This window comes from Macrotis lagotis, chromosome 6 (genome assembly GCF_037893015.1).
Source record: "Macrotis lagotis isolate mMagLag1 chromosome 6, bilby.v1.9.chrom.fasta, whole genome shotgun sequence".
NCBI lineage: Eukaryota > Metazoa > Chordata > Mammalia > Peramelemorphia > Peramelidae > Macrotis > Macrotis lagotis.
The window spans coordinates 79,127,419-79,148,686 of record NC_133663.1 but is presented as its reverse complement, the minus strand read 5'-3'; the positions used below and the strand labels follow the sequence as shown (position 1 = coordinate 79,148,686).

At 35.3% G+C, this 21,268-nt stretch overlaps 1 protein-coding gene across 1 annotated transcript in view; it reads left to right on the top strand.

Annotated features, from left to right (window-relative positions):
* UNC80 (unc-80 homolog, NALCN channel complex subunit) overlaps positions 1-21,268 on the top strand; it is a 214,262-nt gene that overhangs the window by 160,594 nt on the left and 32,400 nt on the right. Inside the window, exons 44-55 of the mRNA XM_074191473.1 lie at positions 1,070-1,250; positions 2,146-2,414; positions 3,673-3,807; positions 5,647-5,785; positions 7,371-7,467; positions 8,953-9,123; positions 10,721-10,813; positions 12,731-12,766; positions 13,127-13,345; positions 16,587-16,787; positions 19,232-19,355; positions 20,308-20,433. Coding sequence (XP_074047574.1) covers positions 1,070-1,250; positions 2,146-2,414; positions 3,673-3,807; positions 5,647-5,785; positions 7,371-7,467; positions 8,953-9,123; positions 10,721-10,813; positions 12,731-12,766; positions 13,127-13,345; positions 16,587-16,787; positions 19,232-19,355; positions 20,308-20,433 — 1,791 coding nt within the window. The remainder of the gene's footprint in view (positions 1-1,069; positions 1,251-2,145; positions 2,415-3,672; positions 3,808-5,646; positions 5,786-7,370; positions 7,468-8,952; positions 9,124-10,720; positions 10,814-12,730; positions 12,767-13,126; positions 13,346-16,586; positions 16,788-19,231; positions 19,356-20,307; positions 20,434-21,268) is intronic.

The window sequence follows — 21,268 nt, the reverse complement described above, 5'->3', positions numbered from 1 at the left end:
GATAGGGCCTCTGAATTATTTTTCAATGCTGATTCGGAGCCTGGAGACACCATTTGTCAAAAGAAGGGAAACCACAGAGGACTGAGAGTCTTTATTTGTAAACTTGAAATTCACTTTTTACTCTTTCGAAGACAATTATATACAATCTACATCATAAGAGCACTAAAATATTAAAGAAAAATAGACAATATTTTTTGCCTCTTATTCATTCCTCAGGCTGAAGAAAGTTTTTAAATGTGACAATAATTTGTTATTCATTACTCAATCAATGGGCTTCAACTTTGTTTCCAGTTATTTGCTTTCAAAAAATACAAAGATTTTTTTCCCATTCAGTTTTTTTTTTAGAGATTTTTAAGGCAAAGAAAATCCTCTATGCCACATAAATTCAGAGTGAAAACTACTCTTCTCTAAGGCACCAAAGACTTTAATTGGTTATGTGATTTGTTTATTGGTTATGGATTGTTACCTTGATTGTGTAGGATCATTTATGGAAGAAAACATGGTGGGTATAATAGACAGCAACATAAAGAATTAGAAGAATAAAGGGCAAATGTTGAAATTACTAATCATTTCTCACATGGAATCCCTTATTTCACAACATAAAAGCAAAAGAACAAATCCAAAAATGCTGCATTTCAAATATAGAAATACAAACTGTGAGATAAAGTTAGATAGGTGATAGATAGACAAAGAATTTATTAAGCATTTAGGCTTAGGTTAGGCTATGTGCTAAGCACTGGGTATACAAATCCTAACCGCCCCCCCAAAAAAAATAGTTCTACACAGAAAAAGCTGCTACTAGGAGACATAAAATAAAAGGAAGCTGAAACTATACTTTCAATGTATGTTGTTGTACTTTATGGAAGTTTGAACCATAAAAAATCTTTACTAGAATAATAGAAGAAAGAAATGAGTCAATGCAGATGTTCTTTAACCTCTCTGTACAATAGGAAAAATGTTTTCCCCCTTGTTTTCACCAAGATCTTTTTTTACTCTTTCTATTTTGGGCTTTGACATTTCAGGGTTTTTAACTCTGATCCTCTGGCGTTTCTGTTATTTGTTTGAGTAGGTGTTTACCCGGAAGCTTGAGGAAGTAGGACGTGTCTTGTTTCTCATATCCCTCACCCAGAAAATCCCCATCGCCCACAAGCAATCCCATGTTTCAATGCTCCAGGAGGATCTTCTGCGACTTCCTTCCTTCCCTCGAAGTGCTATAGATGCTGAGTTCTCCCTCTTCAGTGATCCTCAAGGTACAGGAAGGCTGCTGTATCCTCCTTTCTTCTGCCTCCCACCTTATCTACTTGACATCAGGGGGCTTCTTTATCATGCCTCTAGAGAAGTTCCTTGTTTGCTCAGTAATGCATGGTGAATGAGATGATCCTGTGGAGGAGAAAATGTGGTGGTAGAGTGGATAGAGTGCCAGGCCTGGGGTCAAGAAGACTCCTCTTTCTGAATTCAAATCAGGCCTCAGATACTTATAGCTGTATGACCCTGGGCAGGTCACTTAACCTTGTGTGCCTCAGTTTCCTCATGTGTACAATTAATTAAAAAAGGAATCAGCAAACAACTTTGCCAAGAAAACCCCAAATGGGATTATGAGGAATCAGACAGCACTAAAATAATTGAACTACAACAATAGTAGAAGGAGCCCTGATCTTGGATTCAGATGATATAAATTTCAATCTTGGCTCTACCACTAATTAATTAGATATTAGAAGTACCCACAACAAATCAATTCACTTTTTTTCTGTGCTTAAGTTTCCTCATCTGTAAAATGGAAATAGTATTGTTTGCATTATCTACTTCATAGACATGATGTGAGGAAAATGGTTTGCAAGTATAAACATAATTTTATTTTGTCCAAAACTGTGATTTTCTTTGACGTTAGAAACCCATGGAGAGAAAATTGCCTGTGCTAATAGAAACTGGCAACTGACTCTTAGAGAGACACCTAAGGCCCTGAGACATAAGAGATTTGCCCAGTGATGCACAAGCAGCGTGTGTCCGAGGTGGAATTTGAACTCAGCAGCTGGCAGGCTGTCTGTCTACTATGCCATTCTGCCTCCAAAGAGTTCCTACAGATCAATCGTTCTTACTTTCTCAAGTTCTCTGTGCTAGCATGCTATTGTCTTTTGTCCTCAACAGCTGGCAAGGAGTTATTTGGTCTTGATACTCTTCAAAAGAGTCTATGGATTAAACTTCTGGAGGAGATGTTCCTGGGGATGCCCAGCGAATTTCCCTGGGGAGATGAAATCATGCTTTTCCTCAATGTGTTCAATGGAGCCCTGATCTTGCATCCAGAGGACAGTGCCCTGCTCCGGCAGTATGCAGCCACAGTCATCAACACGGCTGTGCACTTCAACCATCTTTTCTCCCTCAGTGGATATCAGTGGATTCTCCCTACTATGCTGCAAGTGAGTCTGAATCTTCCCATTCTTCCCTTTTCAGTTGAGGAAATTATCTTTATGTGATGTTCAAGTAAGAACTTTGTTCAAGACTTTCAATTGCTTAACTTTGTTCTTTTGCTGCATCATCAAGTACCTTTCAAAGTTATCCTGATAATCAATCTAATAAGCACTGATTACTGTTTATTATAAGAATGAAATAAACCCTACTCACAAGGTGTTTGCATTCTAAGGGAGAAATGGAGGAATACAAGAACCCATATAAATAGAATACAAGAATAATTTAAAAAAACTACAATGAACACAAAGTAGTCAAATGCATGGTAGTTTGAATGGGAGAGCACTAGTAAGTGGGATTAAGACTTCCTTGGTCTCTTTTAAGTGAATTTCCCCCACCTTTAGATGTATTTCCTCCTTTTTTCTTTTTTCTTTCTTTTAAAAGGCAATGGGGTTAAGTGGCTTGCCCAAGGCCACACAGCTAGCTAATTATTAAGTGCCTGAGGTCGGATTTGAACTAGGTACTCCTGACTCCAGGGCTGGTGCTCTATCCACTGCGCCACCTAGCTACCCCCTTTTTTTCTTGATAGAACCACTTAGACTATTTTTCTAGGCAGCTAGGTGGAATGGTGGGATAAGAGTGTTAGATCTGAATTATGTAAATAGTACAAGCATTTATTATTCCCATTTTATAATTGAGGGAAAGGGAAGTGATAAACATTTATATATCACCTACTTAATATCAAAGCAAATAGGTGGCATAGTGAGTGTATAAAGTGCTGAACCTGGAGTCAGAAAGACCTGAGTTCAAATATGATTTCAGACACTAGCTGTGTGATCTTGCTCAAGTCACTTGATCCTCTTTGCCTCAGTTTCCTTATTTGTAAAATGAACTGGAAAACAAAATGACACACAATTCCAGTGACTTTGCCAAGAAAAACCCCATAACAAGCACTAAGTACTTTTTCTAAATATTATCTCATTTGATCTTCACAACAATCCTGCTAGGTAGGTGCTATTATTATTCCCTTGTTACAGTTAAGAAAACTAAGGTGAACAGAGATTAAGTGATTGCCCCAGGGTCACACATCTACTAGATAACTCAGATCAGATATGAATTCAGATCTTCCTGACTCCAGGTCCAGGCTTTATCCATCCACTGGACCATCAGCTGCCTCCTAGACAGAATAAGGTACTTATCCAAAATCTCACCACTACCACAACTAACATTTATTCCAAGCAATCATTTTTGTGCATTTACTTTTCTCAGGTGTATGCTGATTATGAAAGCAATCCACAGCTGCGTCAAGCCATTGAATTTGCCTGCCATCAGTTCTACATTCTTCATCGAAAGCCTTTTGTGCTACAGTTGTTTGCCAGTGTGGCCCCTCTCCTAGAATTTCCTGTAAGTGAAGTCTCTCCCTTTCTTTGATCTATGGGACAACAATAATGAAGTAATTCCTTTCTGTTTCACAGATAGACATATCCCACAAGATCATTCTAGACTGGCTTCTGCTGTTCCTTGTTAGTTTCCCAAAAAAAGGGGGAGTTTCTCTTATTTTGTTCTTCATTTTGCAAATGAAAAAAATAAACATAAGAATATGTTTTTCAAGGGTCAAGGACTTCTATCTAACTTAAACAAACTATCAATTATTATGAAAGGGGAAATGGTCAAAAACTCAAGATGTTTCTGGCCATCCACATTTCTAAAGAAACTTAATGGATGAAATAATCTTCACAAAGAAGAGGGCTGAGAGCTGAGAAGTTGCCTTTCCCAACAAAGACATGAACTCTGTCAAACAGAGAACTGTATCCAAGAACATCACTGGTTTAGAGTACAGGTTTATTTGCAAAACACCATGACAAATAGTGACAAAAATTTTATACAGAAGCTCAGAGAACAACAAAGAAAGTATTAAGGGAAAAATTCTTTTATTGCAGGTTAGAATGAGACAATAAAAGTAAGCCAATCTAAGAGCATTTTGTAAATGAAATCAGAAGCAGAACAACAAAATAGATCAGAAGTCGAATAGATCTGCTAATGTTTCTTCATAGTAATCTATCTCAGACATTATCATGGAGTCTCTCCATTTGGCTAGTACAGCCTCAGTATTTGATGAACAATGTGAAGCAATGAAACTCTAGAAGAAGGAGAAAAGTAGCTAAATTTGACCAAATATACAAAGTAATTTACTTTTGAGATATAATTTTAAAGGAATTCTGGGATCAGTTTTAAAGATATCTCAAAGAAAGAATGATCCTAAAGGATGGAAAAGAAGAAAAGCATTATTTTCTAGCCTCCCCCACCCCCAATGAAAAGAAAGAAAACATCAATACCTATTCATATCCCTATAAAGTCTTATGAGAATAATTCATCTTTTCATCAAGGAATCTTTGATGAAAGCATGAGATTAATATTAATAGCTAATATTTATGTAGTGCTTTCTATGTATTATGCTAAATTCTTTACAATTATTATCTCATTTGATCCTCACAGCAACCCTATAAGCTAGATACTATTATTAACCTCATTTTTTTTCAGATAAGGAAATTAAGTGGTTAAATGACTTGCCCAGAGTCAAACAACTACGGAAGTGTCTGGAGGTCAGATTTGAACTTAAATATTCCTGAATCCAGGCTCAGGGCTTTATCCTCTGCATCACCTGTATATCTCATACAACTTTATAGTTGGACACAACTTTATAGTTGGACAACTGACAAAGGTATAAAGAATATAATTATAATCTATAGATAAATAATATCTTCAAAAGTTCTCCTCAAACCAGAGATCTGCTAAGAACAGTGTAAAGCAGTGGACATTCAAAATGATTTGTGACTCAGAGGACAAACTGTCAGTCTAAATCAATCAAAGCATTCTTTATCAACATTTACTTACACAAAAATGTAATAATAAGCATTATCTATGGCATATATGACTAGAAAAGGAAACAGGCCTTTTCAATGTTGTGAACATGAAAGAAGCAGTCACTAAAAGTAGCATTCTGTTTCCCAAGTGTGACCTAGAAGTTTTTCTTCAAAGATAAGCGAATAAAAGGAAAGTCTGCTAGAGTTCCCAAGTTGTCTTGTAATTTTTTTTCATATAGAAATGGGTAAGCAAATGTGTGGTTTGGTGTTTTTAAATTTGACAGCTGAATCTTGATTAAACTGGGCAGAGTCATCAATATGAAGGTAGAAATCCATGTTTTGCTTTGTTTTGTTTTAAACTTTGTTGTTTATACTACAGGATGCTGCCAATAATGGGCCTAGTAAAGGTGTGTCAGCACAATGCTTATTTGACTTGCTGCAGTCTCTGGAGGGAGAAACCACAGATATATTGGACATCTTGGAGCTGGTAAAAGCAGAAAAGCCTTTGAAATCATTAGGTAAAAGCAAATCTCTTTGAAATTCTTTTTTTCCCACAGCACAGATTTTTTTTTTAATTTAGATTGAGTATCAAGACAAAGACATATAAACCAATAATGTGAATTGGTTGTGGACATTTCATCTTTCCTGTATTCTCTTGAATGCTATAAAATAGAAAGTTAATATCTGTGCCATGAAAACTGCTGTATAAACTATGCAATATAGATTACTAGATAACACTGTGGTCTATAGAAAACAAAGGTTACAATTTGTGATCATTACTTTGTTTTTTTTTGTCTTTTGAACCATCTTCAAATGTTTGTCGTAAGGGAATATCCCCCCCAAAAAATGTGCATTTGTTGTCACAAAGTACAATATCATCTAGTACACCAAAGGATTAATTTCTGTTTCAAGAATTTGTTTTTTTTAATTTTGATGACTATATTCAACATAGTTGCTTTCCTATATAAATCAAATGAATTTTTCTGCTTTTTAAAAATGCTCATTTGAAAAGGGGTCCATAGACTTTACCAGATTACCATTGAAATTCATGACACAAGAAAAGGGTTAAGAACTCCTGGTTCAAGGCGGTTAGATGGCACAGTGGATGGAGCACTGAGTTCAAATCCAGGCTCAGACACTTTATAATTACCTAGCTGTGTGTTTTGGGGCAAGTCATTTAACCTTTTGCCTTGCAAAAAAAAAAAAAAAAAAACTAGTTCAAGAACATTGCAATAGTAATATTATATGATGATCTACTGTGAATAACTTAGCTATTCTCAGCAATACAATCCAAAGGACACATGATGAAAATGCTCTCTACCTCCAGAGAAAGAATGGATGGAGTCTGAGTAACTATTGAGGCATACTATTTTTTGCTTTATTTTTTCTTCTGGACTGTTCTTTCATAACATGACTAAAATGAAAACATTTTACATGATTGTAAATAAATATAACAAATTATTTACTGTCTTAGAGGGGGAGCTAAAGAAGGGAGGGAGAAATTTTGGAACTCAAAGTTTTAAAAAGTAAATATTTAAAATTATCTTTAATTGGGGAAAAACAAAATAATATTTTTTAAAAAAGAACTGTCTCAGAGGAAGACAATTATTTACATGATTTACATGGTTACAGTTGGAATAGTAAATAGATTGCTGATCTTGGAGTCAGGAAAACCTAGAATCAAGACGTGCCTGCTGCACATATATTATGTGACAATAGGAAAATCACTTAATTTCTCAATGTGGTAGGCACCTCTCTAAAACTACAAATTACAGATGAGTTGCCAGTTCGAATGGATTCAGGGAATATTATACAGTGATAAAATAATAATCACAGATCCTTACCAGACCTCAGACTTGGAGAATGTCATCTTTCATTTCTAATCTCGAGAAATAATTAAAAATAAAAAAGCGCCTAATCTAGGAAACTGTCAGAGAGGTAGGGTGAAGAGATAAAGGAATGTTTTCTCTTCAGGATTAAGACCTAAAAGGGATGTAGTATCCAAACAACTTATCAAGATAAATCTTTTCTTAGGAAATCAAACTCTTTTTTATCACCAGCATAATTCACTGAGCTGAGTTCTTTCAACTTTTACCCCTTCAGACTTCTGCTATGGGAATGAGGATCTTACTTTCTCTATTAGTGAAGCCATCAAGCTCTGTGTCACTGTGGTGGCTTATGCTCCAGAATCATTCCGAAGGTAACAGTTGTTCATTGATATTTCATTGTCATTGTTTATTCTCTCTTTTGTGCCTGATACTAAACCTGAGGAAGTGGGGGAAGGGGGAGAAATGAGGCTTCACAAATAGAGTAAAAGTCAGGGTCTGATTTGGGAGTAACAGAAATTCTGACTCTTTTGAAAAGCATAGTGGTGAAATATTCCTATCTAGACTCTACTGACTCAAAATCTCATGCACTATATACTGAGGAAAATATTTTTTAAAAAAACTAATGTCATTTAGATGAATTATCAGGAATTCTAATCATACCTCATTCATTTGAATGCCCCTAATTTAAAATTTGGAATAATTTAAAGGGATTAAGTGAAGTTCTTTCTTTCTTTTAGTACAAATTAGAACTATAAATGAGATTACTTGGAGGATAATTTAAACATAAACAAGAAAAAACTATTTTCAAACACATACAATCACATAAAGACATCTATTCTCATACAAATAATAGACATGCTCATAAAAAAAAAGGAATACTGTCTATTGAGTTTAAAAGATCTCTAAGAGCAAAGCAACTATTTGAAAGAATGCCAAACTAATATGAGTTACTACATATACTTAAAAAGAAATGGAGCTACATTAACTTTTTATAGATTGTGAAGGGATGCCTCAATCAGAAATTATTTTTGTTTCAAAAACAAAAAGGTATGTTTGTTTAGGAAAGTATTTGCATTTGAATATCATTTTTCTGAGTTTCCTTTTGCACACTTTCCAACAACTCTCCTCACTATTTTACCCCTACTAAACTTGATCTATGCAATATTTATACCTCTTTTTCCCTTTATTCTCATCAATCCATCAACTCCTTTTTTCCATTTCATTTGCTTCTCTACCCAGTCTTCATACATGTCATGAAAAATGGTTCTAATTCTGTACTCACCAGCAGCCCTCATCAAATGAACAACTTTACTCCCAAATATCAAATAACAAAAAATATGATTCAGCCCTACTATATTGGATATTTTATTTTCCCTTAGTTTCATGGCATCATTTAGAGTCATTAATTTCTCATGTGAAATCAAAATGCTCAATAATAATAAACAGTATCAATACAGATAAAATAATGCTGAATTGGTTCAAAGACATTTGCTTATGGAAATGCACAGGTTCATAGCTAAAGAAGTCTGGAGGTATAATGTAAGAAGCAGTGGAAAGAACACTGGTTCTAGAATGAGGGATGTGAGTCCAAATTCCGTTTGTAATGCTTACTAGCTATGTAACCTTGAACAATCCACAGCCTCCATGGACCTCAGTTTTCATATCTGTAAAATATACTAGTTTGGATTAAATGGCCTTTGAGTTCCCTTCCAACTCTAGATTGATGATCCTAGGAAAGGTATATTAGGGACTCTTAGGCTGCATCATTCTTGTGTATTTTATTTCTCCTTGGTTTTAAGTAAAGCAGGTGTATGAAAATAGAATGTGAAATGTGATTTACTCTTCTTTTGATGAAGCCTTCAAATGCTGATGGTCCTAGAAGCCTTAGTTCCATGTTACCTACAAAAGTTAAAAAGACAAACATCACAAGTGGAAACAGTGCCTGCTGCTCGAGAGGAGATTGCAGCCACAGCTGCTCTGGCTACATCTCTGCAGGCCCTCTTATACAGTGTGGAAGTTCTCACCAGGTAATCCCATTGATAAAAATATGCCAGCCTTAATCATGTTAACAGTAGGTAAAAAAAGTGCCATGAGGGAACTATGTGCTATTGTGGATAGAGTGCTAGGTCTAGAGTCAGGAAAATCTGCTTTGAAATAGTTTTAAGCCCTTCCCAACTATGTGACGCAGGCTAATTATTTAAGCCCGTTTGTCTCAATTTCCTATTCTGTAAAATCAGTGGAGAAGGAAATGGCAAATCACTCCAGTATCTTTCCCAAGAAAACACCAAAGACATGTTCACTGGGTCATGACCAGTCAGACATGAATGAAAAACATCAACAAAAAGTTTCGTGATTCAAAAACAAAACACAAACCATGATCCAGATATCCAAGTTAATGGAAACTTGAGTTTTAACGGCTCATGGCTATAAATTTTTTCCTTCAGCTATATAGATGATTTGAAATTCTATTCAAAGGGGTTGGGAGGCCATCCTGAGTTTTACCAGTACAATGCAAACTCTGGCGATTTATATGCATGCATAAAAAAGGAAATGGACAATATGAAAACAGGGGGTAGGAGGAGCACACACTCACACTTTCACACATAAACACATACAGACACAGAAAAGATCATTGTCTTTCCTATTGATGTATCCCTTTCACCTTTGAGATACCATTTAGAAGAAAATCTTATCTAGGTTTTTAGGTAAATAGTAGGAATGAAGTAAGTAATTGGTGCATCATTACAAATCTCTAAAAAGTCCCTAGATTATTGATTTGTTATTATTTTAGCGATTTACTTGTCCCAGTCCCAGGTTTTTGATATGGCTTTAAAAGAAGAGAAATAATTGGTCATATGACTTCTAATGGTTCTTTTCTGACTTAATATTCTGTAGTCATTTGTTAAAATAAGTGGAAGAACTGAATATAGAAGGGACATCTAGTTTCCTACACATATTTTCTATTTCTTGTCTATATTCATTAACTTTAGAGTTTCTCCAAATTTCAGTTTTTAGCTCAAAAAATTTCTGAGATGAACAGTTTGTTTACTTATGGAAATTTCACTGTTTTAATCATCATAGTTTATAGTTGAACCTAAATCCACTATTGTTTTAATAATCATGATTTATAGTTGAACCTAAAAATCAAGGTTGTAAAAATTGCATTTCTCATAAAGTATAGATTATCATCTTACCTGATAACACATTTTGTAGTGTATTAAGATTTTCAAATGAAGTAGGTACAGTAACTATTGTCTCCATATTACAAATGAGGAAACTGAGGTTCTGAGAGATTAGATGACAATTATCCCGGGTCACACATCTAGTAAGTGAATGAGTCCCAATGAGAGCACTGCAATTGGACTCAAAGGCAGATCTTAGCTTGGCTAGTTGCCATCCATGTGCCTGTGAATGGGTCACTTAACTTCTGAGATTCAGTTTCCTCATCTGTCCAAAGTAAGGGATTGGGAGAGGAGACTGGTTTAGATGGCTGCTAAGGTTTTTTCCAGCACAAGTTCATGATCTTATAAGTTTACCTCAAGTCTAGTATGATCTTCACCATGGCCAGGCTGCTTCTTGGATATAGATGTCACTCACAGGTTGTATCGCTTGATCTTTTCATAGGCCTATGACAGCCCCTCAGATGAGCAGATGTGATCAAGGTCATAAAGGGACTACTACTGCTAACCACACTATGTCATCTGGTGTGAATACAAGGTAATTCTCAATAATTTATTCTTCTACTTTGTTTCTTCCCACTTCTCTCATCATTAAGCTCTATTTGATTCTGTCTAAATTATACTATGCTCCTCATTTAAGGGGAGTTCTGGAAAGGGAGCTCTGGAAAGGACAGTTCTTTTTTTAATTTTTATTTATTTAAGGCAATTGGGTTAAGTGACTTGCCCAAGGTCACACAGCTAAGCAATTATTAAGTGTCTGAGTCTGGATTTGAACTCAGGTCCTCCTGACTTCAGAGTCAATACTATATCCACTGCACCACCTAGCTGCCCTTAAAAGGACAGTTCTTAACATATAGTAGCTGTTTATTCTTTACTTTTTAAGTCCATATGACCTTTACAAATGTGCATGTATGGGATGAACTGGATGATTAGTGTGTCTTCTTTCTAGGGACATTTCTCTTGCCTCTTATAGGTAGATCTTAAGAAACAGGAAGGCAATTCCCCAATAATCAATTCCCTAATGTCAGAGGACAGATTAGCTACATTGTACTTCATCCAAATATTGATTTAGTTTCTTAAGACTTGCTTTCAAGTTTATTGGCAGTTTGGATTTTATTTAAATATTTTGTTGACTACTCAGACACTCATCCCACTGACCCATCTGTTGTTCTTTTGGTATTTTTTCATCTTTCTTGATCTCATAAAATCCTTTGAAGCTCAAATAACCTGATTAATGTGGCCAGTCCTCTCTTATTGGATCTACTCAAGCTGATGATTTGATGATGGCCCCTTGGTGAACAAATGAGGGGAAATAGTGTAGAGCCAGTGAAGGAGTGTGTTCCCCAAGATGTCAATACCCTGGAGGGAAGCTCTTACCAACTAAAACAAGTTTGTTCACTTCATCTTCTTCAAATATTTAAAGACCTGTCATGGAGAAGGTGGCAAGAGAATGAAAATAAGAGGAAATGGAAATTCTCTCAATCACTCCCAAGTCAGGTTTTCAGGATAAAAGTTTTTTAGATGTAGAGATGGAAAGACCTCATTGGCCATCTTCTCCAGCTACCTAGACAGAGTTCTGGATCTGAAATCAGGAAGACTTGGGTTAACAGTATACCCTGAGCAAGTCACTTAATCTCTCAACCTTAGGCTTTTTTCCTCCCTAAAAGGAAAGGATTGGGTGTGGTGGTCTTTAAGGTCCTTTCCTGCTTGACATATATTATCCTTTGAGCTCTCATTTTGTAAATGAGGAAACTGAAGACCACAGAAGCTAAATACCTAGACTCCAAATATCAATGGAATGATTTGTACCCAGGACCCTTGCCTTCAGAATCAGTGATCTAACCACTAAAAGCTGCCTCCGTGTGTGACATTATTTTGGATGACAAAATTGTTAAGCACAGTTAATTTTCTTAATATTATATACACTTGTATCCAAATATAAATATAAAAGCATTTATAAATCAAATATAAATGATATTCAAATTATCTGATATTTTAGATAATTCAAAGTTCTAATCTATTCATTAGTACAAATAATTAAAAGTTTACTTTAATATAAATAATATTTTCAGGGGGGCTTTTGGGAAGCTGGCTAAACACAATTGGGGGGGGTCATTTAGGGAGAAAGATTTCCTTAGATGTCTCTATTATCATCAGCCAGTGAATAAAATATCTCCTTGGTCTACTGCAAACAGAATGCCTTGTAATATATTCTTCTCTTACAAGCAATTTATTTGTAAAATGTCTCAAATCCCTTCCCTCTGTCTAAAGTTACCTATACCATTTCAAAATTTTCAGATCTAGAACAATAAATAGAAATTATTGTAGTTGCTATCTGTAGTCTCCAAATGAGGAAATTTTAATTTTTGTTAGGTTTTGTGTGTTGTTGAATGTTTGTGCATGGGAAGAACCCTGTTGTTCCAATAATATTCTGACTAAATTTCTCACTTCCCAGGTACCAAGAGCAAGGAGCAAAGCTGCACTTTATCAGGTACAATAAGACTTGTTTCCTATCTCACCTCACTCTGCCATCACAGGATGAATTCCTCTGAGTTATATTGCAGTACATCGGATTTCAGTGATTTGAGGCAAGGTAACACCTTTTCTGGTTAAACCCACAGAAGGTGTCTACAGCAAAGAAAACTAACAGAACTTTCAGGTTGAAGTATCTCTGATTTCTTAGGCTTTCTCATTTACTTTGCTATTACAATTTATTTTCACAGATGTGGTTCTATCAGTTCAATAGGAAGGGTTCATCATCATCTATTCTTTTTGGTCACCTGCAGCTGCATCCTCCACAAAGGTCATTCCACTCCGCCAACCTTTTTTTAAAATTATTATTATTCCCTAGGGAAAACCTGCACTTGTTGGAGGAAGGGCAAGGTCTCCCCCGGGAGGAGTTGGATGAACGAATTGCTAGAGAGGAGTTCCGGAGACCCAGAGAATCCCTGCTAAATATTTGCACTGAGTTCTATAAACATTGTGGACCAAGACTAAAGATCTTACAGAACCTGGCAGGCGAGCCTCGGGTCACTGCCTTGGAGTTGCTGGATGTTAAATCTCATATGAGGTACTATCCTTACTATCCAAGTGAATTGTGTCTCTAGGGGTATGTGAAACAATCGAAGCAAAAAAATGATTTCTTGCCGTTTATGAGATTTGGTGGGAAAATCTTGTTTTTTTAGAATACTAGGTATTTTGCTAGCCTTTTTATGAAGTTATATTTTATCCCAGTAAAATAGGAAAATTCCTACATAGGAAGAATAACATATGCAATGGAAAACAATTTCCTAGGGACAGGCAATCAGGACCCATATTTTTTATCAATACATATAGAAAAGTACAATGTAAAAAATGATATTTTTCTAGATTTCATAGTCACCATCACAGTACCATAAAGAATATGAAAGAGAGGTGTTCAAAAATGGACAGGAGACATTTTTCTGATATTTTTAAGAATTGCAAAAGTGTAATCCTTACTATCTACTATGAACTGTTTCTTTTTTTAAAATGATAATTCAAAAATCTCCAAATTAAAATTCTGTTGGACTTGTGCTTATGTTTTGTCAGCCATATTGTTAACTGCATACCCCGTCTGAAAAACATTAAGCCATAATGCACTATAATAGATGTAAATCTCACAGAGAAATAATTATAAAAATCAACCAAACTCTATTAAAGACCAAACTTTAATTCTCAATATTTTCTGAAAACATGGAATATAACAATTGCTACATAGGCTAAGGTAACCTCAGACTAATCCATTATTTACATTAAAGAATCAAATGTGAAAAGCTTGAAAAAATAAAGTTGCTAATTTCAAGAACATTTTATTCATCATTACCATAATCAACGGACTTTATAGTAAGTCCAATATTTGTAAATCTCTTTAATTGATATTCTACAATTTGTGAATGTCACAAAAGCAAACATGCAGAATGACTGGAGTGAAAAGGGAAAAATTATGAGGCTTAAAATAAGAACTCATGAGTATTGAGAATTAAATTTCCTATATAAATACATGTAATTACTTCAGTTCCATCTGTAATATCTAAATGAATCATATTTAATATTAAATGGTCAAGAAAAGATTCCTATATTGAGATGCTACATTAAAACTCATTAAAACCAAACATCACAATTCAGATTTGGTTGGTTGTTACCTTAGTACATCTAAATAATCATTTTGAGTGAGCTAAAGTAGAAAAAATTACAAAGAATTAAGGAAAGAATAGAAGAAATCATATAAGAACAGAATAAAGTATAACTCTAAGGAATAATGTAATATGATTTAGTTGAGCAATGATATATCAAAAGTAGACTGAGTAATATGGTAACTCAATTTGAGTCAATTTTTAAGGAATTTCCTAAGTCACCTGATCTTACCTTTGTTGTTGTTGTTTTTTTGCAAGGCAGTGGGGTTAAGTGACTTGCCCAAGTGGTCTTTCTACTTTAAAAAAAATACTAAATGGATGGATAATGCCCAAAGAGAGTGAAAATACATGATGTGAACCTACTGAGGTTCACTCACTGTTCTCAACTCACTATTTTCAACATTGTAGATTGATGAATTTAGAGCCAAAAGAGATCTTTGAGATAATTTATTCCAGCCCCTTCATAATGCAGAGGAGAAATCAAATCCCAGTGAAGTGATTTGGCTAAAAACACAGAGGTCCAAATGTAATGTTCTTTCCATTTATTCTAAGAGCTGAGGCACATTTCCCTCAGATGTGGTACCAACATTAATGAAACTTATCATCTATTATACACAAGAACTGCAAGAAGCAATAAAATTTGCAAGCAATATAGTTTCCAAAAAGAAAGAAAATTTCATGCTCTCCATGGGATTAGAAGTCTTCTCATACATGTCCATGCAATAAAGGACTAATTCCTTCTACATTGTTTAATCTTAAAAGACAAATTATCCTGATAGGAAAATTAGTAATTTAGTTCTGAAACTCAAAACATTTTATATTTTGAAACATGCCTAAGGCCTGAAACAAGGCAGTGATCTTAATGAAAAGAAAGGCAAATAGGAATTCAGAAACCTTCCCTCTACTGCTCCATTCTATTTCCTTGTAGTTTGTTAGGTTGTTTGTTTTTTTTTAATGTTCTCAGCTTCATTCTTTAATAGTAATGAGAACAGATACTTCATTTCTCAATGAACAGGGTTTTTTCCCTTGGGTTTTCTTGGGTTTTTTTTCTTCTTTTGAAGAAAAAAAAGGAATTGCAAATTTGTCTGAAAGCTTAAATAATTAAACTTTTGTATGCATTACTTTTATAAGAAATTAGTATTGAGCAAACAAATACCCAAAAAATATTTATTTTAAAGGTGCCTTGCAGGAATTATCATTCACAACATTCAAAGTCATCAACAAAATTATGGATTAAGAAAGATTTGCATTTGCCGTTCTTTCCTTCTTGAACCCTTCCTACAACTCCTACCTCATAATCCAGATTTTTCTATGATCACATTCCATTTATATGACTTCTCCCAAAAACCTTTGGCCCTTTCTGGTTACCTTCTTAATCAAAATTTGCCTGTCCCATGCCCCATTTGCCAAGGGCCATACTCAGTAATTTTTTAGTTATACATATTATTTATATCTATCTAATGGTGACAATGTATATAATAGAGGTCTTGAGTAACTCAAAAGTGTTAGATGAAGAAATTTTAGTTATTATGTAAATTCACCCTCAGTAAAAATCTCTGAGGAAAGGGTGGATGACCACATATTAAGTATGTACTTAGAGGATTAACCAGGTAGCAAACTGTAATGTCCTACTGCAGAATGTAGGCCAACAACATCAAAACATTCAGTATTGTTCAGCTCTATTTTCATCTTATGTTTTTCACACAATTCGATTATATTTAATAATTCAGTCATGTTCAACTTTCAGCTAATCAGAATATTAAATAACCCAGAAAATACATTGCCAATCATTTTGGAGAATAAGAATTGGCTATACATTAAATTATATATGCTTATATTCTTTGAATAATAAGCATGATTTTTAATCAATTAAAAGAAACATTTCCTGTGTACAATATGAATTTTTGTACATATGCACATACTTGTAGTTTTTATAAGTATAAACACATGTATACTATGGTAGCTGCTTAATATATTGGAAGACTCTAAAATGTCTAGAAGTGCATAATCATAACAATTCAGAGTATAAGATGGGCTATTGTTAGTTCATTTAAACTAGCCATGAAAAAAAAATTGGGCATACTTGAAAGATGGGTGATTGTTGCGTTGCTCAAATTGTGGAGTCTCATACTTCTTCCTAATGGACAATGATTTTAGGTTGGCAGAAATTGCACATTCCCTTCTGAAGTTGGCACCTTATGATACCCAGACAATGGAAAGCCGTGGGCTCCGACGATATATCATGGAGATGTTGCCAATCACTGATTGGACTGCTGAAGCAGTGAGGCCTGCTCTTATTCTCATCTTAAAGAGATTGGATCGTATGTTTAACAAAATTCACAAGATGCCTACCTTGAGGTGAGCAGGTATAATGGAAACAGATATTGGTTTGTCTCTAGTGTCACAAGCCTTGATTTCCAGGCATGTTGTTTTATTTATGCTGATGTGTTGTACCAAATGAAACAATGGATCAAATGTAATATTGTTTGTGTCATATCAAATACTGTTATTTTTTAAATTGCCTTAGTGACAAGTTCTCAGCTACAGTGATAGAAGAAAAAATTTAAAGAAGCAAAAATGTTCATTTTGAAATTTAATTTTTTAAAAAATCTCTTCATATCATTGATACAAAGAAAACAATGTTTTAAGGCAATTAAGTACACTATACAAACTTAAACTCTAAGGAAGAATGAATCTTACACTAAAACACTAAAATAACTGAACATGTGTATTTAACCTCACAAATCAAGCTAATCTGAAATCATTTAGGCTGTATTTCAATAACAAAAGAAATTTATTAAACACCTACTCTTTGTTAGGTATGGGGGGGACTAGTTGGAATAGTAAGGCAATTTGGGGGGGAACCTGATTTGTCATTTCATTGGGAACTCCCGGTGTGGAAACTTACTTTTCCAATACAGATCAACATCTGCTAATTAATTTATAGTCTTAAGAGTTAGTTGCCTGTGACTCTGAGTATTTAAATGATTTGCCCAAGATCACATAGGTAGTATATCTCAGAGACAGAGCTTTAACTCAGGTCACATTCATTCCAAGATCTCTCTCTCTCTCTCTCTCTCTCTCTCTCTCTCTCTCTCTCTCTCTCTCTCTCTCTCTCTCTCTCTCTCTCCCCCCCCTCCCCTCCCCCATTCACTACATAAGTGAACTATAAGGTTCTATGAGATGAGATGATGAAGAATATTTGATCTTCATAAAAATTTGCCAGCAAAGTTTAGTGAAAGTATTGAACATGTTATATACCAAATGATATTACTGAGTCCCCAAATTCTTAGTGCCATTATAAGCTTGTAAAGTTTTAAAGAAATATATGAAGACAAGTTGACTCTCAGAAGTAGTAACAATTTGTCCTTTGAAAAAATGAATTCCCTTTGTGGGATTAATGTAACTACTGCCAAACCAACTGGAAACCTAATTTTTCCCAATAATCTTATGCTCCCATGAGGAGAATTCAATTAATCAAGCAATGCAACATGCAGAGTCATGGCAGCTGTGGAAATCACCATGCTGACTTGGCAAAACAAAATTTAATTTCTTAAGTGTATTTCTCCTCCTTTCCAAAGTCTGGCTCAAAATTAGTATTTTATTTTCCTCCCATTCTCTAGAATTAAACCTCAGGAGTTCTGCATTTTCAAAAGGAAATGCCCAAAACTTTTCCTAATCTTTAGTGGTAACAAGAATTTGTCCATTTTATTTCTTATTAATTCCCCTTCTATCTCAGTTTCTTGATATTCCCACCTTACTCACTAGAGAGGCTGGATTATGAGTGGCCTATTTCATTAAGTCAGTAATGCCAATTTTTAAGTCACTTCCTAGGTTTTTCCCCTCTATGGGTCCTATTAGCCCACTGTTGTCCTAGTCTGCTCCAGATTTTGTAAGGAGATAAAATTAACTCTGTGGGTTTTTCGTGGTTTCCTAAAATGCTTCAGTTACTACACATTTCAGTTTTTGCTTCATTTCAAGTCAGGCAATTGGAGGAAGAGGAAGAAAAGACAGGTCATATAACCCCAATTAATGGAAACTTCTGAAACTGATGTTGGCTTTAGCAAAGCTAAAGTTCATTTATTTTACTAGTGTCAAAGTAAAAGAGTACAAAAATTAAATTCTCCATTATGTGGCACTATGCAGACTAGGCTTATCAAAACAAAACAAAATCAAAAACCTACAAAAAGAAGTCAGGTTGTGTAAATTGCACCTTCCCATATCAGTCTAATCATTCCCTCCTCCCCAAAATTATTTTTATGAAGGTCAAAAAAAAAAGAATAGATCTAAACTTAACCACTTTTGAATATAATCTTCATGCTAGCAAGAACTGATATGTGCCCAAATATATAATCACCAGATGTTTCAGCCAGTGGTGTCTGTCCACGTGCCATCTGACAATCCTGGTATAGAAATAATTGTAATATACAATGATTCACTCTCTGATGAGTTTTCCATGATAACATTCTCAGAACCCTATTTAAGAACAAAATATTAAGAACTTAAAATGCAACCCATTCATCATCTTTGTTTTTTCTTCAATAGATTTTGTGTCATTAGTCAAGTGAGGCAGGAGTGCCTCTGCTACGTTTCCAATATCTTCTTCCCCTCCCAGTGTGCTCTGTACTTTTGGAACAACATGGGTAAAATCCATCCCGTGTAAAACACTTTGTTGTCTCTGACACCATCCTGTCTTAAAATGTCTCCTCCTCCTGTCAGAACCACTGTGTCGCATTCACCTAGTCTCCAAGCATCTTAAAAGGAGAAACAAGCAGCTAATGGCAACTACTGTTGTATTCCAGGCGACAGGTTGAGTGGGAGCCTGCCAGCAATTTGATTGAAGGGGTTTGTTTGACACTTCAGAGGCAGCCAATCATATCCTTCCTGCCTCACCTTAGGTCACTGATCAATGTCTGTGTCAATCTGGTGAGTAGCCAAGTGGCAATCTTATGAACCTTTGCTAAACTTCACTCTGCTATTGACTTCTTTGGACTGAAGATTACAGATCAATCACTTTGCCCATCCCTGCCCATCCATGTAAGCAGATTGCTCAGGTGACACTGTAAATGAGGAGGTACATTTTCAAAGTAGTGCATGGGGAGATGCTAGGACTGATCCCTGTGGTAATGGGTTTCAGGTATGTTGCTTCCCACACACTACTTTGAAAATCTGCCTCAGTATGTTGAGCTGAGAGTTGAGGGCTGCGAGTTGGAGAGTGGGGTGGTGGAGACTGCACAACTGGTTAATATTAGGATCAGAAGGGATACTTCAAATCTTCAGAGGAATCTTTTCTTGGGGAAAAGTACAAAATGGCACCATATATTGGCCAGGCTAAGGTTTATATGAATGAAACCAATTACTCTACCATCTAAAGTAATATCCAGAGTCTGGTCCTGAGGTTTTGTGCAATGTGTAGATGTCATGTTAGAACATTTCATCAGATAAAACCACATAGATTAGCTTGTTGCTTAATTTGTAGAGTAATAAACTCTGCATCATTGGAATGCCTAATGCAAATAGATCAGTTGTCATTATCACCTTCATCAGTACATTCACCACAAAATATATTTCAAGTAGCTTTGAATTAAGGAGTAAGTATATCCAATTTCCTCATTGTGAATAATGAGATGGCTTTTTGGATCATATCTCATTTTATAGTTAGCTGGATCTAAACATTGTACAATACTTAGGATGGAATGAATGGAGTGAATGGACCAGACTCCAGACATTACACACCATAGGGGGAAAGCAGTAAAAAAGATTGAAAGCAAAATGTCCAACCTTGTAATTCTATTTTTCCAATGAATTTAACCTTTCAAGTGTAGCTGCATGAAAATGCAATTGTCAAGGCTGGTCATGTGCTCTGTTTGTATTTCAGGTGATGGGAGTAGTAGGACCTTCCAGTGTTGCTGATGGATTACCCCTTCTTCATCTCAGCCCTTATCTCTCACCACCTCTGCCCTTCAGCACAGCTGTTGTCCGGCTTGTAGCATTACAGATACAGGTGTGACTGCCTGGCCTGCTGTCAGGCTCATTAATTTTTTAGTTGAGGCACCAAATCATGGGTGCTCTCTTTTTTGCTGCAAAGGCTGGGCAAAATCTGTGGAAAAAAAATTAAACACTATCCACTTTAGGGTAGGCTTAAAGCATCAGGCCTGAGCTTAGTCCTCACTTGTATTTCTTTCATTCTTCTAAAGAAACAAAGATAGCAGAATCATTTGGACCTGTAAACACTACAGGAATCCTTTCTAGTATAAAGATATCACAGGAAAAGAAAATATCACTCACAGATAATCAACTCACAATGTTTGTTTTTTAAAAAAGTCCATTATTGCATTAAATATTGAAAGTCTGGCAAAAAGATTCAAAGATAATTACAAAATAGATCTTCTTTTTGAGATTTTCATCAGACTTTGAATATTTTAATTTTCTTTTTTTTAAAAAAAAGTTTGTTGGTTGAGGATCTGTGTGTGTTTGGGATTTTTAGCCCTATTTATTTCATCTCGGCCAGAATGTCAAGTGCCTTGGAGAGATCAAAGTCATCATCAAGGAAAACTGTGTCCCAAAGAAGTATGTAACCAATAGCTGATGAACTAGTGTGAAGGGGTGACCTGTCATACATCATCCAGTAGCCACTAGCTTAGAACTGTTCCTCAGAACATAGAGCTATGATTGTCACTTAGAATGGAATAGACATCGCTAAAATGATGTGGTTTCAATTACCAGTGTAAAGATATTATCTATTTTTTCCCATGTCGCTTAGCTCTTTCTGACTTGAAGAGTACCCTGCTCAGGGGTAAGAGGACTTTTTAGTCAGACCTGACCTGAATGACTCTCAA